The 19,808-nt window shown below is 44.4% G+C and overlaps 1 protein-coding gene across 12 annotated transcripts in view; it reads left to right on the forward strand.

Moving 5' to 3' along the window:
- The first annotated feature begins 1,070 nt into the window (after window positions 1–1,070).
- lrmp (lymphoid-restricted membrane protein) overlaps window positions 1,071–19,808 on the forward strand; it is a 49,055-nt gene continuing 30,317 nt past the window's right edge. For 10 of the 12 annotated variants that reach the window (XM_015956254.3, XM_015956290.3, XM_015956299.3 and 7 more), the window contains exons 1-14: window positions 3,697–3,804; window positions 5,038–5,732; window positions 7,322–7,420; window positions 11,147–11,327; window positions 11,636–11,719; window positions 11,809–11,967; window positions 12,052–12,169; window positions 15,099–15,149; window positions 15,298–15,375; window positions 15,565–15,621; window positions 15,778–15,837; window positions 16,171–16,235; window positions 16,436–16,529; window positions 17,533–17,658. In XM_015956254.3, coding sequence (XP_015811740.3) covers window positions 5,081–5,732; window positions 7,322–7,420; window positions 11,147–11,327; window positions 11,636–11,719; window positions 11,809–11,967; window positions 12,052–12,169; window positions 15,099–15,149; window positions 15,298–15,375; window positions 15,565–15,621; window positions 15,778–15,837; window positions 16,171–16,235; window positions 16,436–16,529; window positions 17,533–17,658 — 1,824 coding nt within the window. In that variant the 5' untranslated portion in view covers window positions 3,697–3,804; window positions 5,038–5,080. Of the gene's footprint in view, window positions 1,088–3,696; window positions 3,805–5,037; window positions 5,733–7,321; window positions 7,421–11,146; window positions 11,328–11,635; window positions 11,720–11,808; window positions 11,968–12,051; window positions 12,170–15,098; window positions 15,150–15,297; window positions 15,376–15,564; window positions 15,622–15,777; window positions 15,838–16,170; window positions 16,236–16,435; window positions 16,530–17,532; window positions 17,659–19,808 lie in introns of those variants that run through there. The other 2 variants (XM_070554414.1, XM_054739576.2) reach the window with 2 other exon arrangements.

Genomic DNA, 19,808 nt, shown 5'->3' on the forward strand with positions numbered 1-19,808 from the left:
TCATATTCATCCATCCATTAAAAACTGTTCACATTTGTATGAATTGTTTTCATTTTCTTTTGTATTTCCTGCCGTGGTCCCTTCCCGGCACTCTCTGTACCCACACTGACACTTCCTGGAATCCACAACTTTTATTACTTTAAGAATGTTTTCCTTCCCAGCAGTTTTCCAAGACTCAGTCATTTAAACGCTCTCTGAAACAGACACGCCCAGCCAGCAGTCAGTTGGGATTAGGTCGTCCCTTCATCCCCTCCCTCCTGGGGCAGACGGTTGCTCACGCCTTAATCCCGGATTACAGAACAAAATGTTACCTGCAAGAAATCAGTGTAGCAATGTGTTTTCTGTTCATTTAAGCTCATTCTTATTTTCATGTTATTAACAAATGTACAAACCCAATTATCCCAAGTGATTGGGCTTGTTCTGAGAAACACAGCCATATCTGCCCAGCACGAAAGAGGGATGGAGCAATAACATGTTCACACTAACCTCTTAGTTTGCTCACATTACAGTCAGTCATGGTCTCAGATTATGTGGCTTTGAGCCTAAATTTGTGAGTGAGAGGAGAAAAAGACCGATTTGAAACAGTAATGTCAACGGGAGCAAAAGACGGAGCTCTCCTCGTCAGTGTGGATGTGTGTGTGTGTCCACGTGTCCACTTTAATCTCCACCTGAGCCTTCTGTCTCCCGCTCAGACGCCCAGGGTCAGAAAACAAGCAAAGCTGCAGCTACTTAACGTGAGCTGGGAAAGTGGATTCTGCTGAGCAGGCTGCACAAGAGCAGAAGGAGGACGAGTAAGAAACTGGACAACCCCTTCATCCTCCATTCCTCTTCCCCCCAAAAGGTACCAGAATGAAAACAATACAACTGGCGTTGAGGTAAAACCTCAAAAGGCTAAGGGGAAAGCATCGAGTTCTACCATTTCTTTGGATTGGTTTTTCATCTGTACTCACCTGGCGTTCTGGACATTTCAACTCTGCTCTCTGCGTGGCATGAGGACAACTGGAAGCTCTTCTTTGTGGACCAATAAGGGAGGGTTTGAGTGTTAAGAAGCCAAGGAGTCACCATGATGCTACAAATGAAGCTACGAGTAAGTGACCAGAAAGTTAAAAGACTTTTAAATTAAGGTTTTTCATTTATGTAATTTTGGCTTCTGTTATCGGTCATGTTAGAGGTGGAAAGATGCATCTTTTCTCAAAAACAATTACAACAAACAAGAAATAAAACACATTTAGTGAATTCAGATCAATTCAGTTTTATTTATATAGCGCCAAATCATGTCGAGAGTCGTCTCAAGGCACTTAACAAAGTAAACATTCCAATACAATCAGGAAAAAGTTTCCTATATAAGGAACCCAGCTAACTGCATCAAATTTACTGCAATCCTCATAGTAAGCAAGCATTTAGCAACGGTGGAGAGGAAAACTCCCTTTTAACAGGAAGAAGCCTCCAGAGGATCCTGGCTCAGTGTAATCAGCCATCCACCATGACTCACTGGGGATGGAGAAGTCACAGCAGACAAACACACACACACACACACCAAGTAGTGTCTACATTGTGATTTCTTAGTAGATATTCTAATTAGTAAGAGAGAAACTTCGTCTTTTAATTACGTTAAGTGGCTGGCAACAGCGTGCCAGCCGATGGCCTCATCCATGAGGCCACCACAGCTCTGAAGAATCAGAAGAAACTTTGCAGAGTGCCAGTGTAGCTACTTCCTCAAAATACATCTCAGTAATAAAATGATCAAAAACAAACCCAACATGTTCATGTTTAAACTGTGAAAAAATTCAAGATGTAAAAAAAGCAGTAAAGCTGCTGCCAGTGGCTCAGTACAGTCATCACAGTCACCAGCAGATGCTTGTTGGGGTCACCGTGGTAACCACAAACCATCCACAGCTGTTAACCTTATGCGTACGAGGCTTACAGGCAGGGTCAGTACAACCATGCTGTAGTTTAGTCTGGCCAGCTGCTGTTGGGAAGACTGACAGCTTAAAAAACAGCTTTTGTACTGATCATGTTCCAACAAGAGATTTAAACACTAAAACACAGAGAGCACCTGTTCACAGTTGAGAGGTCATTTATATACTCTTTATTATTCCCCGTTTGTTAAAAACAATGATAAAAAATGAAATAAAGGTTTTTAAATATGAGTATAAAGTCAGTTAAACATCTGGTGAGAGGGTGTTGTTTATCGCATCAGCAGTTTTGGTGATGCTGTAAGGAGAAACAAAGTGGTGGCTATCAGAAGGACCAGTATCTGCTCCTTTATGTAAGGAAGAACATAATAAGTGCTCTCCAAGTCCTACAGTAAAACCTCAAGCAGGCCACTGGTGTGAAAATCTCTAATTAAACCACTAGAAACAGACTTCTTGAAGGTGGCCTGAGGGACCAACTACCAAATGTGGGCAATGCGCTTTCTGTCCAGCACTGTGGAGCTCAACTGGAGTTTGCCAGAAAACACGAGACTTGGCAGGTCCAGCACTGGGACAGATGAGAGCAGGTTCACTCTGAGCTCTTGTGATGGGCATGAAAAGGTCTGTAGACGTCCTGGTGAGTGTTAAGATGCCTGCAGCGTGGTTCAGCATGACTGGTTTAGTGGTGGATGAGTGTTAGTCTGGGATGGCATTTCCACAGAGATGTATGCAGACCTTTGCAGGATGACATCCTGACTGTTGTTAATTATCAGGATGAAATCCTCAGACCAGTTAGACCCTTCACTGGTGCATACTGGGATTCCTGCGGGTGCACGATCATTTCCAGCCTGGTGTGACAATATTATGCAGGTAGTTTCTGGAAGATGAATGAATGTATGGCCCTGACTGGCTTTGTCTAGATTTATCTAAAGCATAACATGTACCACCAATACTAAACGTTATGATACACCATCCCAAATGAACCACACTTTTTGATATAGTTAGTTAGTTTGTTTGTTTCTAAATGTGAAAATTGACAAAAATGTTGAAGAATTACACAGAATAGAAGTAAAGATGCAATAATACTTGAGCACTGGCAGTAATAATAAAGTCATTCATTATTTAGCTCCACAGGTAATCTGTTTATTCAGAAAAAAATACACAAGTGGTTTTCATTTACACTTATTGTGCACTTGCAGTGAATTAGATATTTTGTTGTGTGTCTAACGCCAAGTGGGCCTTGCTCTGCTGAAACATTTTGATGCAATGTTGTTAATTATGCACATTAAAATTCTAGCTATAAAATATCTTGGGTGACAAAAGACCTGACATCATCACTCCGCACACAGGACTAGCATGGAAACAAGTACACAAGTTCCACAAATGTATATTTAAAAACTCTATTTTAATTTATTTTTCTAAGGTTTTTACTATAACACAATATTTGATTATTTTCTGAGAGTGTGCAATTATAACCTGACCTGCCTGCCACAAAGTTTAATACTGGGTGTTAGCAAAGTTGTACATTTTCCACCAGTTTGTGTGGAAAATGATAGAAAATGGAAAATTGTGTGGTATACATGTTCTTATGTGTTTTTAGGTATTTTTATTCTCATTTATTGTGGTTGTTGTATGTTTTAGAGAGCGAACATATACCGAAGACAAAGTCCTTGTAAATGTAATTTTACTTGGCCAATAAATCTGAAATCTGAAAAAAAAATCTGAATCTGGAGGGTGTCGAGTCACACTCCGGCCGCTGAGGGGCGGTGTTAACCCATAATTAAGTTTTAATGAGCCCAGCCTGGCTCGAGCCCCCACACACCTGAGCACGTGTCCACACCAGCCGACACCTGACCAAACATTTCGTCGTTGATATTTTGCTCTCAAAAAGGTAATATCTGATTCTTTCTGACCCGAAAACAAGGGAATTTTTGCGAGTAGCCATACCGAACGTGTGTGTTTGTGCGAGTATTCAATTAATATCAGATATTAACATTTGTCTTTATGTTGTGTTTAGACTCGAGTGAATGAAAAAAATAAAAATATGATCAAATTAGATCATATTTTTTGTTTTTGAAAATAAGTCCGTGTTTTCTTTGTGCTTTTAAGGATTATAGTGTCGTTTCTAGAGTCATTAATTTAAAATAAATTTGCCTAGCCCGAGCTGATTCATTCATTATCTGGTTGCACGCCTGTTGCTGCCTAAAACTAAATATTAGCGCCTGATCTTGTTCACTTTTAACACATTTTCCCACTTTTGAAAAAAGGTTTCTTCTCTTTTATTTTTGTCCAATTAGGACTGTTTGGATTCCTGTTTTGACCCTATTTAATTTACATTACCTTTTGGCTTCTAGGCTCTCTCTCTTATTTTATATTGGCATTAATTTAAATGTGTTGTCTGAAATTGTAAAAAATCTGCATCACATAATTTTGAAAATAGTCCCAGACACACAGAAAATGCTGAAGTTATGTTTGCTCTTTATTTTAGCACCATGGAGTGACCTAGTAATACAACAACCAGCTTTTATAAATTTTTGCCTTGTTTGCTGTGATTTTTAACTAAGGATGCACCGATATTATTTATTTGGTCCCATACCGATATGTCCAATATTACTGCCACTGTTGGGGCCGATGATACGATATAGATTTATAGCTACAGGTTGACATGTACGCTTCTGAAATCGCCAAATTTTGTATAGACTGAAAATTATGCTAGCTGACTTTTTTTATGTTTTGCTTTATTTTTATAAAGTGCAATTTGCAATATGTTACACACACACACACACACACACACACACACACACACACACACACACACAATACACAATACACATTTACGGTTGTGAGATGATTACTGTCACATGACTAAACAATTGCACATCATCACCTTCTGAAATAGATACACAAATGGAAACAAGACTGAAAAAATATTGGTTCTTAATATTGGCTCGGTTTTACTTGTCGGACTGATACCGACATGTTAAAACATTACTGACACTGGCCGATATCGATTTTGATGCCGATACTTTGTACATCCCTATTTTTAAAACTAGTATTAATTTGAACATATTTTACAAGCTAAAAACAAAAATACATGTTCTGTTTGTGTCTTTATTAATTTCAGACTTTAGCCTCTCCCCTAGCCAGGAAGCCAGCCCTTCAGGATCATGGACTACTACAGCCCCCAGTCTTCGCGTCGACACAACCCCGTGGACAGCATCTGCCGCAAACTTCAGACCATTCAATGGCGTGGTGATCGAGAACCAAATTCCCCTTTCCAGATTCCTAAACTTTTCTCCAGCAGTTACGACAGTCCTCAGTGTGGCCTCAGGCCCAACCTGGACGGCATCCTGAAGAGACGAGCCTTCTACGGAGACGAAGCGGAGAGCGTCGACAGAGGAGGAATGGGGATGCCGAGCTCTGCAGCTTCCCAGAAGAGCAACCTGAGTCCCTTTGTGCCTTTATCCACTCCAGCATGCAGCCCTCCCACCCCAGCTAACGTCACTTACACAGTCACAAGCACTCTAGGAGAAACAAAAGGAGCTGATAAGAGAGATTTAAGACAAGTTAACACCTGGCAAAGATCCTGTTCAACATCCTCCATCCAGTCCAAGGGTGCCCCTTATTTTGCTGTTACCCAAGAACCTCAGTCAGAACCATCTAAATGTGACAGAAAGACCCCGTCTTTGTCCTGTACTTTTACTCCTGGTAGCAGCTCCTTCTTCTACAATGTCAACTTCTGCTCTGCGGACACTGCAGCCGAGCATGAGCTTCCCCACCCAGCTCTGCTTGTGAAAAGACTATCCATGGATGATGGAGGTAAGAGGCCCTAAAGCTTTTTGTATGATTCAGGGTTGTTTGAAGGGTTTAACCACCTTTATGAAACAAAAACATCCATCAGTGCGTAAAACAAGATGCCAAACTCTATGGAAAGGGGTTAATCTACATGAAAAATGCCAAATAAAAAGTTAAGATCTCTGGAAAGAAAACGGTGTCCCTCAAAGACCTGGGCTGGACACCACTGATGTACTGTATGGCCAAAGCAAGAACCCAGTTGTCTAAATGTTAATATGCTTTTTGAACATGAGCATTCTGAAACAGCAGCAGCTTCTTTTGGGATGTTATCTCTCACAGTTGTCAAATATTTCCTCTGTATGCTGCCACAGTCGGTGTTCTGACAAGCAAAAGGTGATCAAGTGATGCTGCAGCATTTTCATATGGTGCCGATAAGTGGCCTTCATGTAAATAAATATGGAAACTGGGTGAGGACGAGGACATGCATCCTGTGAGCTCTTTTTATTTTTTATTATTTATTTTTTGGCATTTTAATGCTCCAAGTAGGACAGTTCAGGTTTATATTGCGTGCAAGGGTCTACAGGTCCATAAATGATGTTGCGCTGCTACTTTCCTGTCTCCCAAGATTTGCAAACACAAGGGTTGGAGTTTTCCAAAAATATGTACACTTTTTCCTGTTAAGTTTTTTTTTTAATTCTATAAATCACGAATCCAAGGACATAATTATCTTTTCCCATGATTCTTATTGATGAGATTGGCACATTAAGTTGGGTTTCCTGCATTCCTTCCACTTTTTGTTATTTGGAAACAGGAATGCTCACCTAACCATGACTACTCTCAAGGCAACAACCATGATTAACTGGAAACAAAATGTTGTTTCCAAATTTCTAGATAATCATTTGTCTTCATGTCGAAAACAATCAGAAAAGACAGTCTCTGAAACCAGTTTTACTAATTATTTTTTAAATGAACAGTCACTGAGTTTGCCATGCTGAATGTGAAAATGGTCTTCTACCCCCATTTCCTGCATTAGCTTCTTCTAGAAAATAGATGAAAAAACGTTTAGTTTAGAGAAGCCTGAAAGATTTATGTCCGTTACTTAACATTCATGGACTCGCCCATCGTGACTCACAACAGAGAAGACTTTTGTTGGTTTAGAATCCAGGAAACAGCAGAGAGCATCTCAGCTAGTAGTAGCTAACCATTAGCATTAGCAACTCTAGCAAGTAATGTGTGGAGATAAAAACATCAACATTGCAAAGCAAGTAGTCAGTGATCGACATGTTACTGTTATCCAATCAGAGGTGAGATTTCCAAATTTCATGAAATACGACTCAACATCCTGTTGTGTGAAGAAACTCTCTCCTTCTGCTGAATTCCACGTCCTCGAACAGGATCATCTGACCTTTTTTCACCAGAGAATGACTTTAAGACATTCATTCCTACTTGAGACCACTCAAATGTATTAAAATATGAGTCAGGTTGACCTTTAATGTCTCTTTTATACACAAGAGATCTTATGGTCATGAAAAGTTACTGTTGTGCCTGAAGGAAAATGTATCACATGCCTTGTTTGTGTTTCTGTTTGTTTTTTTTCCCTTCAAAACCATCAGTTGCTTCTGAAAAAAGAAGAAATAGGGCAGAAATCAGTGTCATCGGTGAAGAGAATCTGCTGGATACCATATTTTATGCTTGCGACACTCAACGTAGAGGTATCTCCACTCATGATCACACATACAGATGCATGTTGTTTTAGTGGGTCATGTGTTTGTTTGGCCTAGCAAGAGGGATTCCTACCATGATGATGAATTAGCATGCATGTTTACTGAAATCTTGACGTTTTGTCATGAGCATTTCATGAAGCTAAATGAACCGTCACCTTATCGTGGTGGAGGAGTTTGAGTGCCCTAATGATCCTAGGAGCTATGTTGTCTGGGGCACTTAGTGCCCCTGGTAGGGTCTCCCATGACAAATTGGTCTTAGGTGAAGGGTGAGACAAAGAACGGTTCGAAGGATCTTTCATGGCGGTTAAAACGAAGAGTCGGAGTACCCGGCCCGGAGGGTTACCGGGGTCCCACCCTGGAGCCAGGCCTGGGGTTGGGGCCCGTGAGCGAGCGCCTGGTGGCCGGGCTTTCGCCCATGGGGCCCGGCCGGGCCCAGCCCGAACCGGATACATGGGCTCGTCCAACTGTGGACCCACCACCCACAGGAGGAACATGAAGGGTCCGGTGCAATGCGAATCGGGTGGCAGACCAAGGCGGGAGCCTTGGCGGTCCAATCCCCGGACAAGAAAACTAGTTTTTGGGACATGGAATGTCACCTCGCTGGCGGGGAAGGAGCCGGAGCTTGTGGCAGAGGTTGAGCGGTACCGGCTAGATATAGTCTGACTCACCTCGACACATTGCATTGGCTCTGGAACCCGAGACCTGGAGAGGGTTTGGACACTCTACTTTGCTGGAGTTGCTCCGGGTGAGAGGCGGAGGGCTGGGGTTGGCTTTTTGTTAGCCCCGAGACTCTCTGCCTGTGTGTTGGGGTTTACCCCGGGGGACAAGAGGGTAGCTTCCTTGCACCTTCGGGTCGGGGAACGGGTCCTGACTGTTGTTTGTGCTTATGGGCCAAATATCAGTTCAGAGTACCCACCCTTTTTGGAGTCCCTGGGACGAGTGCTAGATAGTGCTCCATCAGGGGACTCCATTGTCCTGCTGGGGGACTTCAATGCTCACGTGGGCAATGACAGCTTGACCTGGAGGGGTGTGATTGGGAGGAACGGCCCACCTAATCTGAACTCGAGCGGTGTTTTGTTATTGGACTTCTGTGCAAGCCGCAGTTTGGCCATAACGAACACCATGTTCGAACATAAGGATGCCCACCGGTACACTTGGTACCAGGGCAGCCTAGGTCACAGGTCGATGATAGATTTTGTAGTCGTATCATCTGACCTGCGGCCGTATGTTTTGGACACCCGAGTGAAGAGAGGGGCGGAGCTGTCAACTGATCACCACCTGGTGGTGAGTTGGATCAGATGGCAAGGGAACATGCCGCGTAGACCTGGCAGACCCAAACGCATAGTGAGGGTCTGCTGGGAACGCCTGGCAGAAGAACCTGTCAAGACGGTCTTCAACTCCCACCTCCGGCAGAGCTTTGACCACGTCCCGAGAGCAGTGGGGGACATTGAGTCCGAGTGGGCCTTGTTCCACTCTGCGATTGTTGAGGCGGCTGTTGCTAACTGTGGTCGTAAGGTGGCCGCTGCCAGTCGTGGTGGCAACCCCCGTACCCGCTGGTGGACACCAGAGGTTCGGGGAGCCATCAGGCTGAAGGAGGCCTACAGGGCGTGGCTGGTCTGTGGGTCTCCGGAGGCAGCAGACAGGTACCGGATAGCCAAGCGGGGTGCAGCAGTGGCAGTTGCCGAGGCAAAATCTCGGGCGTGGGAGGAGTTTGGTGAGGCCATGGAGAAAGACTATCGATCAGCTCCAAAGAGGTTCTGGCAAACTGTCCGGCGCCTCAGGAGAGGAAGGCAGCAACTCGCTCACACTGTTTACAGTGGGGATGGGGAGCTGCTGACGTCAACTGAGGCTATAGTTGGACGGTGGAAGGAATATTTTGAGGAGCTCCTCAATCCCACCAATGCGCATTCCGAGGAGGAACCAGAGCTGGGAGGCCTGGGGATGGACTGTCCGATCTCGGGGGCAGAAGTTGCTGAGGTAGTCAAACAACTACACAGCGGCGGAGCCCCAGGGGCGGATGAGGTTCGTCCTGGGTATCTCAAGGCTATGGATGTTGTAGGGCTGTCATGGTTGACACGTCTCTACAACATTGCGTGGTCATCGGGGGCAGTTCCTAGGGAGTGGCAGACCGGGGTGGTGGTCCCCATCTTTAAGAAGGGTGACCTGAGGGTGTGTTCCAACTATAGGGGGATCACACTCCTCAGCCTCCCTGGAAAGGTCTACGCCAAGGTACTGGAAAGAAGGGTCCGATCGATAGTTGAATCTCAGATAGAGGAGGAGCAATGTGGTTTTCGTCCTGGCCGTGGAACTGTGGACCAGCTCTATACCCTTGCAAGGGTGATGGAGGGGGCATGGGAGTTTGCCCAACCAATCCACATGTGCTTTGTGGATTTGGAGAAGGCTTATGACCGTGTCCCCAGGGGCACCCTGTGGGGGACGCTCCAGGAGTATGGGGTGGGTGGCTTTCTGTTAAGGGCCATTCAGTCCCTTTACCAGAGGAGCGTGAGTTTGGTCCGCATAGCCGGTAGTAAGTCGGACCTGTTCCCAGTGAGGGTTGGACTCCGCCAGGGCTGCCCTTTGTCACCGGTTCTGTTCATCACTTTTATGGACAGAATTTCTAGACGCAGCCGTGGTGTGGAGTGTGTCGAGTTTGGTGGCAGGAGAATCTCGTCTCTGCTTTTTGCGGATGATGTGGTCCTCCTAGCTTCATCCAGCTCTGACCTTCAGCTCTTGCTGGGTAGGTTCGCGGCCGAATGTGAAGCGGCTGGGATGAGGATCAGCACCTCCAAATCTGAGACCATGGTTCTCGACTGGAAAAGGGTGGCTTGCCACCTCCGGGTCGGGGGAGAGGTCCTACCTCAAGTGGAGGAGTTTAAGTATCTCGGGGTCTTGTTCACGAGTGAGGGTAGGAGGGATCGGGAGATCGACAGGCGGATTGGTTCGGCGTCTGCAGTGATGCGGACGCTGAGCCGATCTGTCGTGGGGAAGAGGGAGCTGAGCCAGAAGGCCAGGCTCTCGATTTACCGGTCGATCTACGTCCCAATCCTCACCTATGGTCATGAGCTTTGGGTAATGACCGAAAGAACGAGATCGCGGATACAAGCGGCCGAAATGAGTTTCCTCCGTAGGGTGGCCGGGCTCAGCCTTAGAGATAGGGTGAGGAGCTCGGGCATTCGGGAGGGACTCGGAGTAGAACCGCTGCTCCTCCGGATCGAAAGGAGCCAGTTGAGGTGGTTTGGGCATCTGGTCAGGATGCCTCCTGGACGCCTCCCCGGGGAGGTGTTTCGGGCATGTCCTGCCGGCAGAAGGCCCCCGGGTCGACCCAGGACACGTTGGAGAGGTTACATCTCCAATCTGGTCCGGGAACGCCTTGGGGTCCTGCCGGAGGAGCTGGTGGACAAGGCCGGGGAGAGGACGGCCTGGAGCTCCCTAGTTGGGATGCTGCCCCCGCGACCCGGACCCGGATGAGCTGAGGAAGACGAAGACGACGAAGACGAAGCTAAATGAAAATATGTTCAGGTTTTAACACCATGTGTTTATAGAGAAGAAATGGTGTCTTATGTCATGATGTAATGCATAAAGTAGTCTTGGCTGGTGCTTAAACAAAATGCCACACACTCTGAAAGCTAACACATTGCATGCATATGGATGAATGTCAGCTTTTGGTGACCCTCAGCTACTACAGATTTAAATGTCGCTCCATTCATCCTCCAGGTAAAGTGTATGTGTCTCATATTGTTGACTACCTACGCCACACCACCAGTCGCACCCCAGAAGACACAGGACTGGAGGAACTTTGCTACATGCTGGATCCAGATCAGAAGGATGTGTCTATTGATTTAGACACCTACCACGCTGTAATGCGGGAATGGATCGACAACTGTCGGAATAACGGGTAAACGGCAGATTTTCTCCTCTCTCTGAGGCCTGTATGAGATCCCAAAGAATCATTATTTGATGATTTAACATTTTGAATTTTTTGTTGCTTTTTCTTCAATCAGACCAGGAATTGTTGATTATGTATGAGTGACTCATCTCTGTGTGAATCATTAGATATTTAAGTTGCTGAAGGATTTTAAAAACTCACCTTGAAATAGCTTGAAAAGTTCCTTAACCCTCCCACTGTCCTAATGGGTGTGATGCCGTGAGGAAAGTTGACCATTGAGCAGGATTGATGGTTTATCCCTTGGTTCCATGTGGCAGGGGTGAGGAGTGCAGGTCCATGCTGCTAAACATGACCTCAGGGAGTTTGGAGGCTTTTGGAGGGGAGGCATCCAGACCAGAAATGTTAGTAACATGCACATATAAAGACATAATCTCATTCTTAAATGTAGCTAAATGCTTTTAATTCGAGTTTGTTTATACTTGCTCCCCAGTGAAACATCAGAGCTGGTTTACTGTGTCACTGACCTTCAGATGAGCAACCAAAAGCTTCGGGAGGAGGTGAAAAAGCTGAAGCAGGTGGTGGAGAGCATGGAAGAGGGCAACCAGAAGCTAGCAGAGGAGAATGAGCAGCTACGCACTCGGGCCAGGGTGTAAGATGCTGTTAGCTAGCCACAGATGCACAGCAGCAACATTTCATGGCAGCAAACAGGTTTGTTGATTGTTTTCTGGTTCAGTAACCAGCTGCTGGCACAGAAGGAGAAGATGCTAAAGGAGGAGGTGGAAGAGATGAAGGCAACTTTGACCTGCACAGAAGAAGGCAGAGCTCGCGCCTCTGCACAAAGACAACATATGGTTAGTCAGACACCTGAAGGAGATTTGTGCTGTAATTTTCATCTGTTACACAAACCTATCTGGTCTATCAACGTAAAAGTAAACAGATCGTAGGCTCCTGAGTAAGGGAGCAAGTGGAGAAACTAAAATACTTTAGTGAGGATGCAAAATTATGGTCCTACTCCTTTTTAAAACAATAAATTAGTGCTTGGAGTTGGTTCAGTCAAGCTCAGCTCATAGACCTTTAGCTGACAGTGAAGCAGTATTCAGATGTGGAAAAATAAAAGTTTTCTGTTTAAGGTGTTAAAGGAATGTTGTACATCCCTCTGACTGTAAATCAAACAGAAATGAGTAAAATCTTTCATCTGCTATTCAGGATTCTCCGTGCCAAGATGTGTGAACCCCCAGTTGGCACATTTTAGGCTGAAAAAACATATTTAGGCTAATATCAGACTTGATGTGGTCTAAATGTTGTCTAAATGAATTACAGAGCTGTGGTCCTGCACTACACCTGAGCCTATTTAGGGGAAGCGCTGCTCTGAGTTGCACGAGCACGCTGAACATGAACGTTTTTTTCCCACTGCTGTTGTCTGCGTTAGCTGCAGAAAGAAAATGAACAGGAAAATGGTCGGGTTACAAAAAGCCAGTCTCTTCTACATCACAAGGAAAACTAACATTAATGGACTCGTTCACCTCGGCTTGTGAGCTCACAGGAAGGCTGTGTTGATTTTGAAGAAGAAAGAAACGATCTTTTATAAAGCGCCTCTCAAAATAAAAATCATGAGGTTCTTTGCGGCCAGGTGAGAGCAGATCATGTCTTGACTAGTAGAAGCTAACAAAATGGTAAATGGTCTGTATTTATATGGCACCTTTTAGAGTTTTACAACCCCCCAAGATACTTTACAACACAGACATTCACGCTCACACATTCGCATGCTGGTGGCGATGAGCTACAATGTAGCCACAGCTGCTCTGAGGTGCATTGACGGGAGATGAGGCTGCTGACCACCACAGGCAGGCAAGGAGGCTGAAACGTCTTGCCCAAGGACCCAACAACTACAACAAACTGAGCGGGACTCGAACCTGCAACCCTCTGGGTACAGGGTGGGCAACATTGCCAGCATTAGGTGATGGTGGCACAGGAGTTAAGTGCTCGCCCTGTAATCAGAAGGTTGCAGGTTCAAGCCCCGCTCAGTCTGTTGCTGTTGTTGTTTCTCTTCCTGGCACTCGCGGAGTACAGAAGCTTCTCTTTTTGCTCCCTTATCTCTTTTTCCCAAGGCTCTTTGTCCTGTCTGCCCACAGAGTGCTTCTCTGCATTTCTTCTGAAAAACCCTATTTTTAACCATGGATTTGATAAAATGGTCATTCAACACGATTGATCAGATTTTTTCAACAATGAGAACAGAGCAGGGGGCTCCCACATGCCCACGGGAACACACCCGGTGGGGTATATGCTGGATTTCTGGAGGGAATGGAAGATCATATGCCTCTCCCAGCTGTCCATTGAGGATTTCGAAGACGTGTGGATATTCAGCTTGATGATCACAGAATTTCTCCTGATTGGAGTGGGAGGATATCTGGTTTTCTGGAAATTTGGGAAGACGGGAGCGATTGGAGGGCGACCCGCACCCATGGAAAGCACCGTCCGTGTGGAGACCTCACAGACTGGGACGTTACTCGAGGTGAATCGTAAGCTGGACAATGTTCTAGCTGCGATACCGGTATTAGTGAGCAAAATGGATGTCATCTCGGAGAGAGTCGCCGGACGGTATGGACAAGTTTAAAAACCCAAATTGACTTCACTGAAGGACTGGAATGATCAGTTTAAAGACTGAAGGCAGAGAGGAAAATGATCTCAGCCTGACCAAAACAAAGTCTTGTTGTCCAAATCTGACGCCATAACAGCCTTGAGAGGCTGGCAACAAACCCCCACGAAGGAATGCAGACAGGTGCTGTAAAAACCCAACCAACACCCCCCCACCCCCCGCCTTCGGATTGGTGGACTTCAGCCTGGCAAGGTCATCATTCATCAACCTGCAGGAGTCAGTGTGCTCTGCACTTCTCCCGAGATCTCCCTCCCACCTGTGGCTACAGTGGTTGAGCGCCGTAGATGGCTGCTCTCGCTGGGGAAACAGGATACCAGCCCCCCCCCCCGCCTTCCTATCGGAGTCTCATGTTGTGTTGTCTGAAGTCTGTTGCATATCTGTTTGAGGTGTTTCTTTGCCGAGCAAAGCTGCCCTCCTGGTGGGAGGGTAACTTTGAAGTGCCTTTTTTCCCTCCACCTGAACCAATCCTCATGTAACCCTCTGATCTCTATTAAGGTAGCGCGACTCAGGGTTGCGAATGACCACAGTCACCAATTCTTGTCATGTGTCTTGCCCATGTATGTCTGATCTCTGAATTGTGTGTACTGAAACTCTAATTTCCCTCTGGGATTAATAAAGTATCTTTGATTTGATTTGATTAGGCGATGGTGGCACAGGAGTTAAGTGCTCGCCCCGTAATCAGAAGGTTGCAGGTTCAAGCCCCACTCAGTCTGTCGCTGTTGTTGTGTCCTTGGGCAAGGCACTTAACCACCTTGCCCGCTGGTGGTGGTCGGAGGGACCAGTGGCGCCAGCGCTCAGCAGCCTCGTCTGTTTGTCAGTGCGCCCCAGGACAGCTGTGGCTACATCGTAGCTCATCCCCACCAGCGTGTGAATAGGTGAATGACTGTGTTGTAAAGCGCCTTGGGGGGTTCCAAGACTATCAATAAAATGTTGGATCTCATTCACTTATTTGCGGAAATAAAATATGAACGTTGCATTCTTAACCAAGAAAAAAGAGCAACCGATGGCAGAGGAAGAGTGGTCATGGTCATACTTTTATTAACACTTCATTATTTGTAGTATTTGCTGCAATGTTATTATGTCCACTCATTCTGTCGTTCACTGTTTTTGTCTGTTCTTCTCAGGAGAAAGAAAACCAGAGTCTCATTGCCAAGATTGCTTCTCTTCAGGAGGAGGTACCTCAAGTCTTCTCTGTCCAGCTAAATGACCTTCTTTGGCATAATTGGCACAAACACAGCTTATGTATAGAGGGAAAATTTAATTTCCTTTATTGTAAAAATTTGACAATTTTCTTGAACTTCCCACTGGTGTTTTTTTTTAAAGAACTTCAGGATCACTATGGAAACAGATGAGCTGCAGAAGAAAATAAAGGAGCTGCGTGACATTAACACCAGCCTTCAGGTACCTTTCATTTACCCATCACGTATTTTTGTTTCTGCCACATCATTTGGCTCTTTTTCTTTAATCACTCGTGCTCTCTCGATTTTTATTCTTGATTCTGTTATTTAAGAAGACTTGCCTAATTGTTTGAGTTTCAGCTGTGCAAAATAACGATGAAGTATCCACTGTTTGCTCTTTTCCTTCCATCAGGTGCAGGTTGACTCTTTTGATGCTGTTGTTAATGAAAAGGAATCTGTTATATTAGAGGTCAGTGCTGCATCTGTTTGATCTTTCCTTTATCTGGAGACGGTCCATTTTTCTAATGGTCTTGCAGCCATTTATTCTTACAGTAATAACTAATTACAAAGTACCTAATAAATCCAGCTCTACCAAACTCAAAGTGGTGTTGCTTTCCTCCTGCAGAAGATCAGGCAGATAGATGAACTGAAGGCAGCAGTAGAGGAATACTCGGCCATCACAGAGGTCAGTGGGTTGAGCTGCATCGGTATTTCTGCTTTAACTCTTGAGCTACTAAATATTTACAAGTTTCACATGTTTTCTTTTGCAGAAGCCAGTTAGATTATTAAAGGCCTTTTTATTTTGTTTTACATTTCGGGTTTGGGTTAGTTATTTGTCTCTAAATGTGAATGGTTAGAGCTCGGCAGCAGGAGTCGGTTGACCGGGGTTGTGGGAAACAAATCACCTGCTGTGTGTTACGTGCATCCTTTAGCCCAGGTTGTTGTAGGGGGAACGTTGGCTATAAATATCTCACAAATTGGAATGAGTCATGGTTCTGTTATCTGTACTTGATTCCAGCTGCTGAGGAAGGACAAGAACAAACTGGAGAACCAGATGCAGATGATTCTCCCTGAGCTGGATGGGTGAGTGAACAGAAACTAGTCCGTAGATAAAGTCCCATTATGGCCTAAAGTAAACAGTTATAAATCATTTTTTACCTTAAACTCAATTCCAAGTCTTTCCAGAAAATACTCTCCAGTACATCTTTTTAAAAAGTGTCTTTTTTAGTGTTTATTGACTGTTTGTCTTCCCCTCCCTGTTTCCATCCCGCTGTCTCTCTCAGTACGGGTCTGTCGTTGTCGTTGGCTTACAGAATAAACCAGAGCAGCACAGGATGTCTGCACACTGAACTGGCTCTGGCACAGTCACCACTGGAGGTCAGCAACCCCTTTATTCTGTCTCGTTTATTTTTTATATTTCTGTACAAGAACTTTTGTCCTATTGTTACATTCTCGGTATCATACAGAGACAGGATGGGTTTAAGTTGGTGCTCTCTTGTTTGTAAGGCCAAAGCCAAAATGAGAGGACATTATTCTCTTATCAGAAACACCAAGTACACATTGATGAATGTGTGAACCACTAAATGTGTGCAGTGGTGACATAACAAGACATTGCTCTTTACAACAGGATGGTGTGAGGTCTGCATGGATCAGGAGAAGAGCTAAGCGATGACGAAACAAAATTTATCATTTTTTTCTTTAGTGAAGGATTTTGGTCTTCAGCACACAATAGTTTCATATTATAAATCAACTTTCTGAGCTAAAACCTATTTTATTACAAACTACTTTGTCAAATGTCCAAACTTGAAAAATATTTACAATCATTTTATTTTTATTTAAAACTGCCACGGATTAATAAAACTTCATCAGTTTAAACAAAAATTATTTAAAACCTAATATTTAAGGGAAAATACAGCGTTCTTTATTTTTTTTAGTTTAACTCGGTCAATGTTTTTTTTAATCATCAAATACCTGCTAGTAAATTATTAAAGGTGTGGTTAAGTGATTTCTGATTAAAATCAGTTATGAGTTTTTGACCCAGGCTGAACATGTAAATAGTCTCCCACAACCATCTCCTGCATTAGCTTCTGATAGAAAACTATTGCACGGTGAAAATCCAGGATTTGAAAAGCCTGACCACGCTACATCACATTATAAACTGGACTTACTCATATTGACTCACCAATGGGAAGGCTGTTGTTGTTTTTAACATCCAGAATCAGCAGAAAATGTCTCAACAGAAGCTAACCGCTAAAAGCACAAAACACTACATTGTTACTATTCGGTACAGTTCTTTAGTTGTAGTTAACTTGGCACGGCCTAAACTCAGCAGAGTTGATGTTCTTCTGCTAACTGGATTCGTACCATCCCTTTCACTCAGGTCGCCCAGGGACCAGACACGGCCTCACCACTGGACGAGACGCTAGACAAAGAGCTGCTGTTGATGCTGCAGGGCCCTCTGCCTGACCACATGTCTCTGGAGTTCAAAAGTCTCCTAAACAACCTGGTAATTAGTCAGCCATAGAGCACAGCCCCACATTTGATCTAGTGGCTCGTTGAGATGAAGCAGCGGTGCTTTATCCTGAATAAAAGCTGACTTAGCTTTTCAGAAGCTGAATATAAAATATTCTTCCGGCTCTTGGAGGGTACAGATGCTTTTTTCTCCTCTCCCTCCCCGCTCCTCCCAAGCTCTCTGTCCTGTCTGCCTGTGCACTGCACTTCTCTGCATTTTTTCTGGAAACTGGAAATTATTAAAGGTGGATCTGGTCAGTCGGTCTTTCAACGCGATTGACAAAATCTTTTCAACAATGAGAACGGGACAAGGGGCTCCCGGATGCCCCTCTGGGACAGAGCCAGCTGGGTATACCATGGACTCCTGGAAACAGTGGAATTTGTTCTGCCTCTCTCAACTGTCTGTAGAGAATTCTGAAGATGTTTGGATATTTGTCGTTTTGGTGCCGTGATTCCTGCCTGAGCGGTTTCCTGGCATAAAATTAATGAGCTTTTGAGGAATATTGGCTTAATCCTGGAGCTCAGGGATGGAATGCATCGTGCTGTAAACGCACAAACTCATATAAATGTCTAGATGAGTCGTAAGCTTGGAACTTTGGCTGAGATTCAGGCTCTGGCACAGAAGGTTGATTCGATCAAGGAGAGCGTTGACGGATCAGCACGGATTGGAATAGTTTGATAATGCCGTTATTGGACCTGGAGGGGTTGAAGACCAACAGAACTCTAAGGCAGAGAGGAAATTATCTCTGTCTGTACCCAAAACAATTCTTGTTATTTGAACCTGGTGCCTCCCTATCCCAGCCTGGGCTGGACTGTGACCGGTGAAGGCCGTGGAACCGTATCTAGGAGTCAATGTGCCCTCTAACCCATTATCTCTCTCCCCTGTCCAAACGGAGGTGATGAGCGCTGCTCTTGCAGCTGCACACTCTGAAGTGAGGAGAGTCCCAACCCTACCTCCCCACCTAGTAGGGACTTATGTTTTTAATGTCTGAAGTCTGTGTGCATATCTGTCTGAGGTGTTTTTTTTTTTTGCATAGCAAAGCTGCCCTCTCTGTTGGGGATAACTCTTAAGTGCCTTTTTTCCCTCCCCCTGACTCTATCCTCATATAAACCCTCTTGATCTATAACGGTAGCGCGACTTGTGTTGCGAATGACCACAGTCACCAATTCTTGTCATGTGTCTATGTATGTATGTCTGATCTCAGAATTATGTGTACTGAAACAACTGAATTTCCTTCTGGGATTAATTTAATATTTTTGAATTGAAAAGAATTGAATAGACTTTATTTATCTCACAGTGGGGAAATTAATTTGCTTAAAGAAAAGAAAGAAGATAAATAACATTACAGGTAAACACACAAAGGCAGTAAGCTATATTATTGTAACCTTCAACCACTAAAAACTACAAATAAAAATGAAGCTTGTTTCCAGAGTTGTGCAGCATACGGGACCCAGACACACTAATGTACATCTGGTATTGCAAGAGTTTTTAACACATACTGAATATTGCATTGATGTTGTGTAACATGGTACTGCCAGCACCAGTTAAACTGAGGAGTTATACACTAGATCACAATATATCCAGCAAAGCGGTATCTTTCTGAATGTGGCTGTGAGACAGCGGGCTTCTGGCATAAACTCTGTTCTTGGTGCAAGTCAGAGGGGTTTTTTTTCTCATTTATTTGTAGTTTAGCCTTATTTTACACATAAATTGTTCCTGAAGTTGTCCCTCAGCAACTAAATTAAGAAGAATTTGAGGTGGGTTTGAGATTTTCTAGCAATGGCTGTCTCTGAGTGACCTATGATTCTTTTGACAATGATGAAAAGTCCGGCATCACAGTAGTGAGGCCCCAGGACTCGAGCAAGGATGGTGAGAAATCTGTTTTAATGCCTTTTGGAAACTCCATCATGAATTGGGTTTATGATTTGCCACCAAACGCTGGAACTCGGTCTGATCCGCCTGTTTCAAAAATGTGACAATAGACCAAAAAGAACAGAATTGAAAATATTATCGGTAAATTAGTAATATAAAAACATAAGTTAAGGACTTGGGCTCCACATGTTTTAAGTTTTAACGTCCAATGTCTTTGCTAGAGGAATCATCATAAACTGAGTAAATATTGAGGTGTACAACAGTCTTTTCAC

Source organism: Nothobranchius furzeri, chromosome 1 (genome assembly GCF_043380555.1).
Source record: "Nothobranchius furzeri strain GRZ-AD chromosome 1, NfurGRZ-RIMD1, whole genome shotgun sequence".
Taxonomy (NCBI): domain Eukaryota; kingdom Metazoa; phylum Chordata; class Actinopteri; order Cyprinodontiformes; family Nothobranchiidae; genus Nothobranchius; species Nothobranchius furzeri.